General features: G+C 34.4%; 1 protein-coding gene across 2 annotated transcripts in view; it reads right to left on the reverse strand.

The window, feature by feature from the left end:
- The window catches only part of dtn (transmembrane protein 132C dtn), a 258,507-nt gene that overhangs the window by 190,523 nt on the left and 51,861 nt on the right, over positions 1-16,123 (reverse strand). For both annotated transcript variants that reach the window (XM_089103044.1, XM_089103045.1), the window contains exon 4: positions 5,832-5,975. In XM_089103044.1, the coding sequence (XP_088959170.1) occupies positions 5,832-5,975 (144 nt within the window). The remainder of the gene's footprint in view (positions 1-5,831; positions 5,976-16,123) is intronic.

Here is a 16,123-nt window from a genome sequence, read left to right on the forward strand (position 1 = left end):
CAAATAGAATCAGACATGCAAAAAGAGAAAAACGGGCACTTTATATATACAAAGCAAAAAAAACGAATACTTTTACTTGCAAACACCAACCCAGACATTCTAATAAATAGAATCAGACATCTAAACAGAGAAAGACAGGCACTTTAGATATACAAACCGACAAAGACAAATACTTGGACTTGCAAACACCAACCCTTGCAAACACCAACCCAGACATGCAAACAAATAGAATCAGACATGCAAACAGAGAAAGAAAGGTACTTTAGATATACAAACCAACAACGACAAATACTTGGACTTGCAAACACGAACCCAGACATTCGAACAAATAGAATACGACATACAAACAGAGAAAGGCAGGAATTTAAGATATAAAAATTAACAAAGACAGATACTTTGACTTGCAAATAACAAACCAGACATGCAACAAATAGAATCAGACCTGCAAACAGAGAAAGATAAGCCCTTTAGACATATAAACCAACAAAGACAAATGCTTGGACTTGCAGAACACCGAGCCAGACATGCAAACAAATAGAATCAGACATGCAAACAGAGAAAGACATGCACTTTAGATCTACAAACCAACAAAGACAAATACTTGGAATTGCAAACACCAGCCCATACATGAAAACAAATAAAATCAGACATTCAAACAGAGAAAGAAAGGCGCTTTGGATATACAAACCCAACAAAGACAAATACTTGGACTTGTAAACACCAACCCAGACATGTAAACAAATAGAATCAGACATGCAAACAGATAAAGACAGGAACTTTGGATATACAAACCAACAACGACAAATACTTGGACTTGAAAACACCAACCCAGACACGCAAACAAGTAGAATCAGACACTTAAACACAAAAAGACAGGCATTTTAGATATACAAAGCAACAACGACACATACCTTGACTTGCAAACAACATCCAAGAAATGCAAATAAAAATAATCTGAAACTAATTAGTAGAAATACAGGATATTAATAAATCCACACCCCCAAAGAAAGAGACTAGGACATGCAAACACACAAACTTACAAGCAACCACCGCGACAGAGACCTGCACAAAGGTAATGACAATCACTTTCGATATACAAACCAACAAAAAAATATACTTGGACTTGCAAATACCAGTCCGGACATGCAAACACATAGAATCAGACATGCAAACAGAGAAAGATAGGCACCTTAGATATACAAACCAACAAAGACAGATGCTAGGACTTGCAAACACCAACCCAGACATACAAACAAATAGAATCAGACATGCAAACATAGAAAGACTGGCACTTTAGATATACAAACCAACAAAGACGAATACTTGGACTTGCAAAACACCAACCCATACATGCAAACACATAGAATCAGACATGCAAACAGAGAAAGACAGGCACTTTAGATATACAAACCAACAAAGACAAATACTTGGACTTGCAAACACCAACCCCGACATGCAAACAAATAGAATCAGACATACAAACAGAGAAAGACAGGCACTTTAGATATACAAACCATCAACGACAAATAATTGGACTTGCAAACACCAACCCAGACATGAAAACAAATAGAATCAGACATGCAAACAGAGAAAGACAGGCACTTTAGATATACAAACCAACAAAGACAAATCCTTGGACTTGCAAACATCAACCCAGACATGCAAACAAATAGAATCAGACATGCAAACAGAGAAAGACAGGCACTTTAGATATACAGACCAGCAACGACAAATACTTGGACTTGCAAAAACCAACCCAGACATGCAAACAAATAGAATCAGACATGCAAACAGAGAAAGATAGGCACTTTAGATATACAAACCAACAAAGACAGATACTTGGACTTGCAGACACCAACCCAGACATGCAAACAAATATAATCAGACATACAAACAGAGAAAGACAGGCACTTTAGATATACAAAACACAACGACAAATACTTGGACTTGCAAACACCAACCCAGACATGCAAACAGAGAAAGATAGGCACTTTAGATATACAAACCAACAAAGACAGATCCTTGGACTTGCAAACACCAACCCAGACATGCAAACAAATAGAATCAGACATCCAAACAGAGAAAGATATGCACTTTAGATATACAAAGCAACAAACACAAATACTTGGACTTGCAAACACCAACCAAGACATGCAAACAAAAAAATGTGGAAGCCCGGGGACACTTGGGGGGGGGCATTTGGGGGCTTTGGGGCATTTGGGTTGGTCGGGGGCCTTTGGGGGCCCCGGGGGGGGGGGCATTGGGGTTGGGGGGTTCCTTCGGGGTTGGGGGGTTCCTTCGGGGTTGGGGTAGGGGGGTCGGGGCCCTTTGGGATTGGGATGGGGGGTCGGAGCCCTTTGGGGTTGGGGTAGGGGACCATGGGCCTTTGTGGGGCATGGGGGTTCCTTCGGGGTTGGGGTATGGGGGGTTGGGGTATGGGGGGTTGGGGTATGGGGGGTCGGAGCCCTTTGGGGTTGGGGTAGAGGACCTCACAACACTGTTCAAATGGAACTTGTATATTATAACGACCACAGAGTTTCACCCTCAAATCATCTTCTAAAATCATCTTCTAAAATGCCTCAAACGGTTTCCCTTAAATCATCTTCTAAAATGCCTCAAACGGTTTCCCCCAAATCATCTTCTAAAAGGTCTAAAATGGTTTCGCCCAAATAATCCCTAAACATAATTTCAGCTTGTTTCTTTTGTTTTGGCATCTCTGTGCTGTCACATTTGAAAATCTTAGGAAACCCTTTCCCGCGTTAATCTCTTCATCTCATAGATGTTCCTAGCTACACTTTTAAGGTTTCGATAGAATATTAATTTATCTCTCTGACTTAAAGATCAAAGAAGCCGTATTTAAAAAATAGAATATTAATTTATCTCTTTAGAGTCCCGCATAATTTCAAGATAACAAGTGATGTCATTTCTAATTCCTGACACTAAAGATCAATGAAGCCATATTTAAAAATCGAATATTAATTTTTCTCTCTGACCTAAAGACCGTTTATCCCTCAGACCTAAGATCAAAGAAGCCATATTTGTTTCTTAATTCCCCTTTCGTAAATCAATACATTCTCCCCTTCGATTATGTAAATCAATTTCTAGGAAATTCTCTCCCCTCGATTATGCAAATCAATTTCTCAGAAATTCTCTCCCCTTCCTAGATCGATAATCCTTGAATAAATTATGTCCCGTGAGCGTTAGACCAAATTGTAGATGGCAGCAGTGGTGTCATGTCACGACTGGTACCCCCCTTTCTACTGATAGGCTAATTCTCGTACCTACCCATTCCGTCGTGGTATGTTCCATATTTTCAACACCTGGCACCCGGACAATTAAGGCTTTCAAGAATAACATCGCTATCTTGAAATTCCCAGCTCATAGTTTGTGGCACTATGCCTTTGGGAGTGGGGTATCCAAAAACGGCAAGAGGATGCCTTGTGATTTATTTTGCCTGCTTAATAAAGGGCCTTAGATCTCGGAATTAGCAATCGACAGAATCTTCTTGCCATTTTTACCAAAACTTACCGTGGTGGAACGTGGTGCCACTCAAGGGGCCGGGAGGTGACGTTCGATGTTGTACACCCAATGACAAAGTTGACAGCCCCTCATAGTTAAACCCAAGATGCAACCATACCTTTCTTTCAACAGGCTGATGATAGTATATCACCAATGAAGTCATCACTAGCTTCTTACCAAATCAATCATTTTGACAAATAATCAGCGCCATAAGGAAGGCGCAGGGTAAAAAAAAAGGAATCATCATTAATATTCTACATGACATGTGTTGAAAGAGCCTAAGCAAATTACGTCTGGTCAAATGAAGAAAAAAAGACTAATTTGTTTCTCACTAATGTTTTACGGTAACCGTGACATCTATAACAAGCATTAAATGACAGTAAATATTTTCTTATTTTTATTCGCTCTAGCTTCACAAGCTGCCCTTTACCAAATTAATATTGACCAAAATATCAACAGTATGATAATCTATTCGAGACAACTGTCGACAGTATAATTACCATTATGAAAGAGTACCCTATACCGCAACAAAATTGTACTATATTATTCAGAACACCCTCGAGAAGTGAAGTTAGGTTAATCCTAACGAAATATACCGAAATATAATGAAAATATAATAGGCTACTTTAGTTTATATATTAATAAAATTTCGGCTGGCTATATATTTGCACATTAGGGGGGTGTGGGGGTAGAGTAACCTAACCTTACCCCCACCTCCACCCCCCTAACGTGCAAATATTTAACCCAAATTATACAAGTCCAATACATTCTGTCCCCCATTATTTGTCTTTGTGGCAATGAAACCGGATTTCTTGGATCGTACAATGAGCAAAATTCTCGAGTGTGTTCTGAATAATACAGGGGGGCCAAATTATGTTCTTTAGGCGAGGGGGGGGAGGTCACAAGATATACCCGAAGGGACAGGGTTAAATACATTGAACAGTGTATCTTTGGATCCAGATTTTGTGATTACTTGGGGGGGGGGGTCAAACAAATCTTCAAGTAAACTCGCGCCCATATGTACAGTTATATCATCGAGAACAGATTTTGCATCGTCAGGTGTTTATGCCACAGACAACGGTTATAATATAGATATCCAACAGGCCTATTCTGCAATGTTAAAAAAAGTGTTGAATACTACGCGTGATTTGAAGCTATTCGGACTGATGGTGATGTAGCCTATGACCGAAGATAGCTTTGCCCTGTTTATTGACCGATCAATTCATTAAGGTGAAGAAACAGCATAAAGACTTCGTACTCTATACCAGCGCTGCTTATCTATATTTCATGGCCCTTCGGCCAGGAAGTGCAATGGTGAGCTGGGGTCAGCCATCCTTCGCTTTCGAAAATCCTTCCTGTTTACCTTCTGCAGATTTCTCCAGAGACCCATTTAGAGCTGGGTCGACTCTGGCTAAATTTACATAATCACACCACTGACCCAACTCTGGCTGCCCTGCAAAGTCACGCCACTGACCCCTATCCCAAACCACATAATCAGTGACACTAGGACTTCAACCCCAGCCCTTGAAGGACATAGGATTTCAATTTCAGCGCGCTAACCACCCTGTTTATTAAAGCTACTAATTCATGTTCAACAAACAATATTTATCATACAATCATAGGTTTAATACTGATGACTAATCGCCAGAATAATTTATGATTATTTTGCACGTTATATTTAATTCTCTTAAATCACTTTTGCATAAATCAAACATTCTGAATAGTATTCTTTTTAACGGGCAACATTTTTGGAACAAACTGAAAATAAACAAGCACGACCATCAAATTTATCGGTTATCAAAAATTTGCTCAATTCGACATCTGTATTATATACCTTTTGTCTATGGTTTATACAGAACTTTTCACTTTTATGTAGAATATCTTTTCTCAGGGCGTATTTATTTCTTCCTTTAATCCAATAAATAAATTTTTTTATTTAGAAATATGTGAGCAGAACGATGAACGATAATCCGTAGTAGTTTGTGTCCCCCATGATTTAAGGAGAAAATAGAGGACATAAAAAGTGAAGATTTAATATCTGGATTAGCCCATCTAGCCCAGACTAGGATCTCTCAAATATTTTTTTTTTTAAGAAAACATGTCCATAAGCTCTCTCTCTCTCTCTCTCTCTCTCTCTCTCTCTCTCTCTCTCTCTCTCTCTCTCTCTCTCTCTCTCTCTCTCTCTCTCTCTCTCTCTCTCTCTCTCTCTCTCTCTCTCTCTCTCTCTCTCTCTTTATTTTTTGAACATGCAACATTTAGCTTAAAATATTTCTAAACTAGACAAGAACTTAAGGGTAAAAAAGATAACAAACCCAGCAGAAATATGCTTCGGTGGAACAAGCAACGTTGCAATTACGGTCACTTCTGTATTCGACGGATCATTCCTTGATTCTATGCCCCAAACAGAGCTGCCTGCTTCTGCTCCAAGAATTCTGGCTCCGTCCGAAACTTTGGCTCTGCAAGGAAAATGCTGATGACCTCTTTGTCTAGTATATTAGCTGTTAAGAGGTCAAACCGTAAAGGGTCACTGAACAAACACTAATGAAAATAAAAAATAAGACATGTTGCTTGCCTGATTTTAATGTGCCAGTGACATAGCGGGAGAATTATCCAGAATTGCTTCGTATTTACTTATACATTTGAGTGAGTAAAATGTTCAAAGTATATTTTAGCATAAGTATAGCCAAATTGGCACCTAGAGCATTCGAAAGCCCATGGATACCATCATATGTGCCACAACATTACCCTTAGTCACAAGAAAAACCGTCAAATTTGTTTTCCATTCCACCTATGGCGTGTTCCTTCGTCAATAATTGCAATTAAATCAAACTAATGGTGAAATACTAATTTGATATCAATAGATAAGCTTTTAAAATCTAATTTGACCCCCCCCCCAGTGGTGCAAATTCACAAAAAAGCAGGGGAAGGGGGCAAGGACTTTTTTCGATTTTTTAATGAAGATAAAACAAACAGAACAACATTGAGCAAACATACCTAAAACAGGGGGTAGGCATTCTTTTTTGAAACCACTTTCTAAGTTATATGATAAGGCAAGAAGGCTTATACAGGAAACAAATTGTTCTACAACTAACCCAACTAGCCTATTACTTGATTTGCAGTCTCTCTACACTCTTTCGTGCGCGTCTTTCACTTTTCATCAAATTCATGGTGATATTCCCACAGCCCTTCAAACTACTCCTTCTTTCGTCACTGATAGGTCTTCGCAGCATCTTCACAATTCAAGGAATATTAATATTCTATTTACTCCATCGGAGAGTATGATCATTCCCTATCTCACCCATTATAAAAACCCGGACCGAGGTGCAAGTGCTCCGATGAACGTAGAAACATAAGCGGCATTAGATCTTTTCACGGGTAGACAAGTCAGATTTCTCTTGGACGCGAGTAGAATGCTAATATTGAATTCTACGACTGCTATAGGAAAACATTTCTACCGCTGCTATAGGAATTCGCATACTATTTGCTTTTACCTATAAAGTGGCCAAGCATGTTTTGAAACTATAGTCAAGGTTGTATAAGATAAGCAGACTGGTTTTGTGTTGTTTTTTTTTTAAGTTGGCAAGGTATAATGTGGACAAACATTTTTTGAGAGTACCCACGCGTGTGTCATTAAACTTACACGTGAACATTCTAAAAAGCTGGCAAAGATTGCATTATTGATGTCAATTGCACATTGGAATTACACTTCGGCTTCAAAAGGGACTCTCTGTAATTATAAACACATGTGGTTTTAGACCGGAAAAAAGATTTTTTGATAATTGAGATTTGATCCTATTAAGGATTGACTTGAAATAAAAAATTTTAACAAGAAATGGCTGAATAGTGTTTTGGGGGAGATGGGGTGATTGTTTTCTGTATAATACACAAGTGATGTTTGGACAGTGTTGTCAATTTAAAATAGTTTAACTTTATACTATACGAAGAAGTTGATACTAAGAGGGGTGTAGATGACAAGAAAAGAATTGTAATAACGAATAGCTTTACTTGTTCGAAGTGTTCCATATAATATATAAGTGGTGGGGTGATGGCAGAAGGATCTCTTACCGGATGAATTAGTTGAAAATAAAGTTTTAACAACAAATGTCTGAAAAGCGCGATCAGAAATTAAGAATTGTCTTGAGGGGGGAATTTTCCATGGAAAAGGAGAAGGATATTTTTACATGAAAACAACTGTAAAGGTATTTCGGAGGGGGTAGCTCACTTCATATACGGGATAATTTCCATTCATCTTAGTTTTTAACGATGCTCCTTATTTCTAGTTGAAAATGCTTATTTTTTAATTTAATTGGGATGAAAAGTCAAAGTCTAACATAAAGAACAAGGTATTTCGGAGGGGGCACCTCACTTCATATACGGTATAATTTCCATTCGTCTTAGTTTTTAACGATGCTCCTTATTTCTAGTTGAAAATGCTTATTTTTTAATTTAATTGGGATGAAAAGTCAAAGTCTAACATAAAGAACAAGGTATTTCGGAGGGGAGCAGCTCACTTCATATACGGGATAATTTCCATATGTCTTAGTTTTTAACGATGCTCCTTATTTCTAGTTGAAAATGCTTATTTTTTAATTTAATTGGGATGAAAAGTCAAAGTCTAACAAAAAGAATAAGGTATTTCGGAGGGGGTAGCTCACTTTATATACGGGATAATTTCCATTCGTCTTAGTTTTTAACGATGCTCCTTATTTCTAGATTTCTAGTTGAAAATTCTTATTTTTTAATTTAATTGGGATGAAAAGTCAAAGTCTAACATAAAGAACAAGGTGTTTCGGAGGGGAGCAGCTCACTTTATATGCGGGATAATTTCCATTCGCCTTAGTTTTTAACGATGCTCCTTATTTCGAGTTGAAAATGCTTATTTTTAAATTTAATTGGGATGAAAAGTCAAAGTCTAACATAAAGAACAAGGTATTTCGGAGGGGGTAGCTCACTTCATATACGGGATAATTTCCATTCGTCTTAGTTTTTAACGATGCTCCTTATTTATAGTTGAAAATGCTTATTTTTTAATTTTATTTGGATCAAAAGTCAAAGTCTAAAATAAAGAACAAGGTATTTAGGAGGGGGTAGCTCACTTCATATTCGGGATAATTTCCATTCGTCTTAGTTTTTAACGATGCTCCTTATTTCTCGTTGAAAATAATTATTTTTTAATTTAATTTGGATTAAAAGTCAAATTCTAACATAAATAAACAGTTATTTCTGAGGGGTTAGCTCAATTAATATACGGGATAATATACAGTCGTCTTAGTTTTTGACTATACTCCTTATTTCTAGATTTCTAGTTGAAAATTCTTATTTTATAATTTAATTGGGATGAAAAGTCAAAGTCTAACATAAAGAAAAATGTGTTTCGGAGGGGAGCAGCTCACTTCATATACGGGATAATTTGCATTCGTCTTACTTTTTAATGATGCTCCTTATATACAATTGAAAATACTTATTTTTTAAATTAATTGTGATGAACAGTCAAAGTCTAGCCTAACGAGCAAGGTATTTCGGAGGGGGGTAGCCCACTTCATATACGAGGTAATTTACAGTCCTCTTAGTTTTTAACGATGCCCCTTATTTCCTGTTGAAAATGCTTATTTTTTAATTTAATTGGGATGAAAAGTCAAAGTCTCACATAAAGAACAAGGTATTTCGGAGGGGGTAGATCACTTCACATACGGGATAATTTCCATTCGTCTTAGTTTTTAAAGATGCTCCTTTTTTCTAGTTGAAAATGCTTATTTTTTAATTTAATTGGGATGAAAAGTCAAAGTCTAACATAAAGAAAACGGTATATCGGAGGGGTAGCTCACTTCATATACGGGATAATTTCCATTCATCTTAGTTTTTAAAGATGCTACTTATTTCTTGTTGAAAATTCTTATTTTTTAATTTAATTGGGATTAAAATTAAATGTCTAACATAAAGAAAACGGTATATATGAGGGTTCAGCTCAATTCATATACGGAATAATTTCAATTAGTCTTAGTTTTTAATTATACTACTTATTTCTAGTTGAACATGCCTATTTTTCAATTTAATTGGGATGAAAAGTCAAAGTTTAAAATAAAGAATAAGGTATTTCAGAGGGGGTAGCTCACTTCATATACGGGATAATTTCCATTCGTCTTAGTTTTTAACGATGCTCCTTATTTCTAGTTGAAAATGCTTATTTTTTAATTTATTTGGGATGAAAAGTCAAAGTATAACATAAAGAACAAGGTATTTCGGAGGGGGACAGCTCACTTCATATACGGGATAATTTCCATTCGTCTTAGTTTTTCACGATGCTCCTTATTTCTAGTTGAAAATGCTTATTTTTTAATTTAATTGGGATGAAAAGTCAAAGTCTAACACAAAGAACAAGGTATTTCGGAGGGGGTAGCTCACTTCATATACGGGATAATTTCCATTCGCCTTAGTTTTTAACGATGCTCCTTATTTCTAGTTAAAAATGCTTATTTTTTAATTTAATTGGGATGAAAAGTCAAAGTCTAACATAAAGAACAAGGAATTTCGGAGGGGGTAGCTCACTTCATATACGGGATAATTTCCATTCGACTTAGTTTTTAACGATGCTCCTTATTTCTAGTTGAAAATGCTTATTTTTTAATTTAATTGGGATGAAAAGTCAAAGTCTAACATAAGGAACAAGGTATTTCGGAGGGGTTGGCTCACTTCATATACGGGATAATTTCCATTCGCCTTAGTTTTTAACGATGCTCCTTATTTCTAGTTGAAAATGCTTATTTTTTAATTTAATTGGGATGAAAAGTCAAAGTCTAACATAAAGAACAAGGTATTTCGGAGGGGGTAGCTCACTTCATGTACGGGGTAATTTCCATTCGTCTTAGTTTTTAACGATGCTCCTTATTTCTAGTTGAAATGCTTATTTTTTAATTTAAATGGGATGAAAAGTCAAAGTCTAACATAAAGAACAAGGTATTTCGGAGAGGGTAGCTCACTTCATATACGGGGTAATTTCCATTCGTCATAGTTTTTAACGATGCTCCTTATTTCTAGTTGAAAATTCTTATTTTTTAATTTAATTGGGATGAAAAGTTAAATTCTAACATAAAGAACAAGGTATTTCGGAGGGGGTAGCTCACTTCATATGCGGGTTAATTTCCATTCGTCTTAGTTTTTAATGATGCTCCTTATTTCTGGCTGAAAATTATTATTTTTTAATTTAATTGGGATGAAAAGTCTAGCATAAAGAGCAAGGTATTTCGGTGGGGGTAGCTCACTTCATATACGGGATAATTTCCATTCGTCTTAGTTTTTAAAGATGATCCTTATTTCTAGTTGAAAATGCTTATTTTTTAATTTAATTGGGATGAAAAGTCAAAGTCTAACATAAAGAACAAGGTATTTCGGAGGGGAAAAGCTCACTTCATATACGGGATAATTTCCAATCGTCTTAGTTTTTAACGATGCTCCTTATTTCAAGTTGAAAATGCTTATTTTTTAATTTAATTGGGATGAAAAGTCAAAGTCTAACATAAAGAACAAGGTATTTCGGAGGGGGCAGCTCACTTAAATTACTGGATAATTTCCATTAGTCTTATTTTTTAAAGATGATCCTTATTTCTAGTTGAAAATGCTTATTTTTTAATTTAATTGGGATGAAAAGTCAAAGTCTAACATAAAGAACAAGGTATTTTGGAGGGGGTAGCTCACTTCATATACGGGATAATTTCCATTCGTTTTATTTTCTAACGATAATTCTTATTTCTAGTTGAAAATGCTTATTTTTAATTTTATCGTGATGAAAAGTCAAAGTCTAAAATCATTAAAAAGGTATTTAGGAGGGGGCAGCTCACTTCATGTACGGGGTACTTTCCATTCGTCTTAGTTTTTAACGATGCTCCTTATTTCTAGTTGAAATACTTATTGTTTAATTTAATTTGGATGAAAAGTTAAAGTCTAACATAAAGAACAAGGTATTTCAGAGTGGGTAGCTCACTTCATATGCGGGGTAATTTCCATTCGTCCTAGTTTTTAACGATTCTCCTTATTTCTAGTTTAAAATGCTCATTTTTTTATTCAATTAGGATGAAAAGTCAAAGTCTAACATAAAGAACAAGGTATTTCGGAGGGGGTAGCTCACTTCATATACGGGATAATTTCCATTCGTCTTAGTTTAAATTTTTTTTTTTTTACTTCGAAATTATTCAACTTTTTTTTACATCTCTAAATCATATCAGAAAAATAGAATGGCACTTTTGATTTAAATTTTAAAATATATTCTTGTGCATACCCATACTCCTATTGATGAGGACTGATGGTTCTAATTCAATATTTTTTTTCATTAAAACAAACTTTTTTGTTAACAATTTTTTTTTTACTTCGAAATTATTCAACTTTTTTTTACATCTCTATATCATATCAGAAAAATAGATTGGCACTTTTGATTTAAATTTTAAAAGATATTCTTTTGCATACCCATACTCTTGTTGATGAGGACTGACGGTTCTAATTCAATGTTTTTTTCATGAAAACAAACTTTTTTTTTTTACTTCGAAATTATTCAACTTTTTTTTTACATCTCTAAATCATATCAGAAAAATAGAATGGCACTTTTGATTTAAATTTTAAAATATATTCTTTTGCATACCCATACTCCTATTGATGAGGAATGATGGTTCTAATTCAACATTTTTTTCATGAAAGCAAAATATTTTTGTTTTCACTAAATTTTTTTTTTGAATTTGAAATTATTCAACTTTTTTTTTACATCTCTAAATCATATCAGAAAAACAGAATGACACTTTTGATTTAAATTTTAAAATATATTCTTGTACAAACCCATACTCCTAATGATGAGGACTGATGGTTCTAATTCAATATTTTTTTTCATGAAAACAAACTATTTTTTTAACGAAATAAATTCTTTATCAATTTCTTTTGACAGATACGTTTGATAACACTGACATAATTTAAATATCAAATTGAACAAATTCTTTATTAACATTCTTTATCGATATCATATGTCGGATACCTCGGATAAAATTGAAAAAATCTATCTATTAGAATGAATAAATTCTCTATCATCATCCATTGTCGGATTTTTCATTATGAAAAAATTGTAAGTAAGTAAGTAGCAAACTCTTTCTTGAATTCACCTCTTGGATATACAATACAGAAATTATAAAAAAAAATGTAATTTCCAGGCTTCATTTGCATGCAATAGATACCGAGAGTTCTATGACTCCTCCCCGCAGTGAATTCTAAGGGTTTTATGAATCCTCCCCACAATGAATTCAGATGGTTTTAGGACTCATCCCCCTAGCCATAACTCCATTCAACCTTGAGCGAAGGTATAAAAGTTTGATGAAGTATTTTTCTACTTAACAACTACATTAATAGCTTCCAAGATGATAGGACTGTACGACACAGAATTTATCGGTTTGAAAAAATCATCTTGTGGTGTTATATTTTAAGGTGCATTTTTATTATTGTCTATGGAACTCGAAGAAATTGACTGTTATCATTGGATAATGAACTATAATATGTTTGAGTATGATAAAAGCTTGTGGAGTACTACATTACATCATATAAACAGACTGGGATTCTATGATAGAGTGATTACACCACTTAATAATACTGGTTAGGAACTGAGAAATGTTCAGGAGGAAGTCAGTGAAATTTGCAGCTTTTTCGGGGTTGAAGCACTCTACGTAAAGGGCAATGTACCTACAGATAAAGTTTTAATTCAAAAGTGTGACCCTAGGATTCCAATTTTCAATCTAGAAGAGTTTAAGTGTCCTAAATTTGAAGGGGGTTATCACCGTCCTGAAGACGAGGTTAGGTTCTTCGCGCAGTGGATACCTAAGGACATACCTGATCGTGATAAATCCATAAGACAAGGTTAAAAACTATTCTATATCATGGGACCATCGTTTCTGGATGTTTAAGAGTGAACTCTAAGTAATATTTTTATTTAAACATGTGTTGTTGTTTTTTTTTCTCAAAAAATCTGTTAATACGTTTAAGCAATAAATATCTTTAAGCTTAACCAATCTTTATTCTTTAGAATAGTTCTATTCATTTCATTAAATTATGAAGAAATTGTAAGTAAGTAACAATCGCTTTCTTGAATTCGCTTCCTGGACACAATACAGATATTTAATTCAGTAAATCATGATAAAATCGCAAGTAAGTAATAAACTCTTTATTGTTTTCACCTATTGGATACACAATACGGAAATTTCATTCAAGAAATTATGAAGAATTTGTGAATAGGCAACAAACTCTTTCCTGAAGTCACCTCTTGTATACACAATGCAGAAATTTCATTCAAGAAATTATGAAAAAATTGTAAGTAAGTAACAATGTGTCTGTGTGTGTGTGTGTGTGCAAGGCAGAGCAATTTCCTCACAAATTCAATTATTTAATGCCCCCCCCCCCCTCCACCTTGGATTTTTCATAATTTTTTTTTCATAATTTCCTGAAATAAATTTCTGTATTGTGTATCCAAGGCGGAGGGGGGGGGGGCATTAAATAGTGGAATTTGTGAGGAAATTGCTCTGCCTTGCACACTCACACACACACACACAGACACATTGTTACTTACAATTTTTTCATAATTTCTTGAATGAAATTTCTGCATTGTGTATACAAGAGGTGACTTCAAGAAAGAGTTTGTTGCCTATTCACAAATTCTTCATAATTTCTTGAATGAAATTTCCGTATTGTGTATCCAATAGGTGAAAACAATAAAGAGTTTATTACTTACTTGCGATTTTATCATGATTTCTTGAATTAAATATCTGTATTGTGTCCAGGAAGCGAATTCAAGAAAGCGATTGTTACTTACTTACAATTTCTTCATAATATAATGAAATGAATAGAACTATTCTATAGAATAAAGACGGGTTAAGCTTGAATATATTTATTGCTTAAATGTATTGACAGATTTTCTGTGAAAAAACAACAATAAATATTTAAATAAGATTATTAATTAAAGTTAACATTTAAACGTCAAGAAACAATAATCCCATCATATAGAATAGTTTTTATCGTGTCTTATGCATTTATTATAATCAAGTTTGTCCGTTGGTCTCTACTTCGTAAAGAACTTAACCTCTACTTCAAGACAGTAATAACCCCTTCAAATTTAGGACACTTAAACTCTTCTAGATTGAAAAGTGGAATCCTAGGGTCACACTTTTGAATTAAAACTTTATCTGTAGGTACATTGCCCTTTACGTAGAGTGCTTCAACCCCGAAAAAGCTGCAAATTTCACTGACTTCCTCCTAAACATTTCTCAGTTCCTGACCAGTACTATTAAGTGGTGTAATCACTATATCGTAGAATCCCAGCCTGTTTATATGATGTAATGTAGTACTCCACAAGCTTTTATCATGCTCGAACATATTATAGTTCACTTTCCAATGATAACAGCCAATTTTTTCGAGTTCCATAGACAATAACAAAAATGCGCATTCAAATATAACACCACAAGATGATTTTTTCAAACCAATAAATTCTGTGTCATATAGTCCTATCATCTTGGTGGGTATTAATTTAGTTGTTAAGTAGAGAAATATTTCATAAAGCTTTTATACCTTTGCTCAAGGTTGAATGGAGCTATGGCTATGGAGATGAGTCCTAAAAAAATTTAAATTCATTATTAAGAAGTCAAATACGATCTTTAGAAGTTATTGTGAGAAGGAGTCATAGATCTCTCGGTATCTATTGCATGCAAATGAAGCCTGGAAATTACTTTTTTTTTATTTCTGTATTGTGTATCCAAGAGGTGAATTCAAGAAAGAGTTTGCTACTTACTTACTTACAATTTTTTCATAATGAGAAATCCGACAACGGATGATGATAGAGAATTTATTCATTCTAATAGATAGATTTTGTCAATGTTATCCGAGGTATCCAACATATGATATCGATAAAGAATGTTAATAAAGAATTTGTTCAATTTGATATTTAAATTATATCAGTGTTATCAAACGTATCTGTCAAAAGACATTGATAAAGAATTTATTTCGTTAAAAAAATAGTTTGTTTTCGTGAAAAAAATTATTGAATTAGAACCATCAGTTCTCATCAATAGGAGTATGGGTATGCACAAGAATATATTTTAAAATTTAAATCATAAGTGCCATTCTATTTTTCTGATATGATTTAGAGATGTAAAAAAAAAAGTTTAATGATTTCGAAGTAAAAAAAAAATTGTTAAAAAAATATTTTGTTTTCATGAAAAAAAATATTGAATTAGAACCATCAGTCCTCATCAATAGGAGTGTGGGTATGCAAAAGAATATATTTTAAAATTTAAATCAAAAGTGCCATTCTATTTTTCTGATATGATTTAGAGATGTAAAAAAAAGTTGAATAATTTCGAAGTCCAAAAAAAAAAATTTAAAAACTAAGACGAATGGAAATTATCCCGTATATGAAGTGAGCTACCCCCTCCGAAATACCTTGTTCTTTATGTTAGACTTTGACTTTTCATCCCAATTAAATTAAAAAGTAAGCATTTTCAACTAGAAATAAGGAGCATCGTTAAAAACTAGGACGAATTGAAATTACCCCGTATATGAAGTGAGCTACCCTCTCCGAAATACCTTGTTC

This window comes from Artemia sp. Qi Xiang Cuo, chromosome 17 (genome assembly GCF_049724085.1).
Source record: "Artemia sp. Qi Xiang Cuo chromosome 17, ASM4972408v1, whole genome shotgun sequence".
NCBI lineage: Eukaryota > Metazoa > Arthropoda > Branchiopoda > Anostraca > Artemiidae > Artemia > Artemia sp. Qi Xiang Cuo.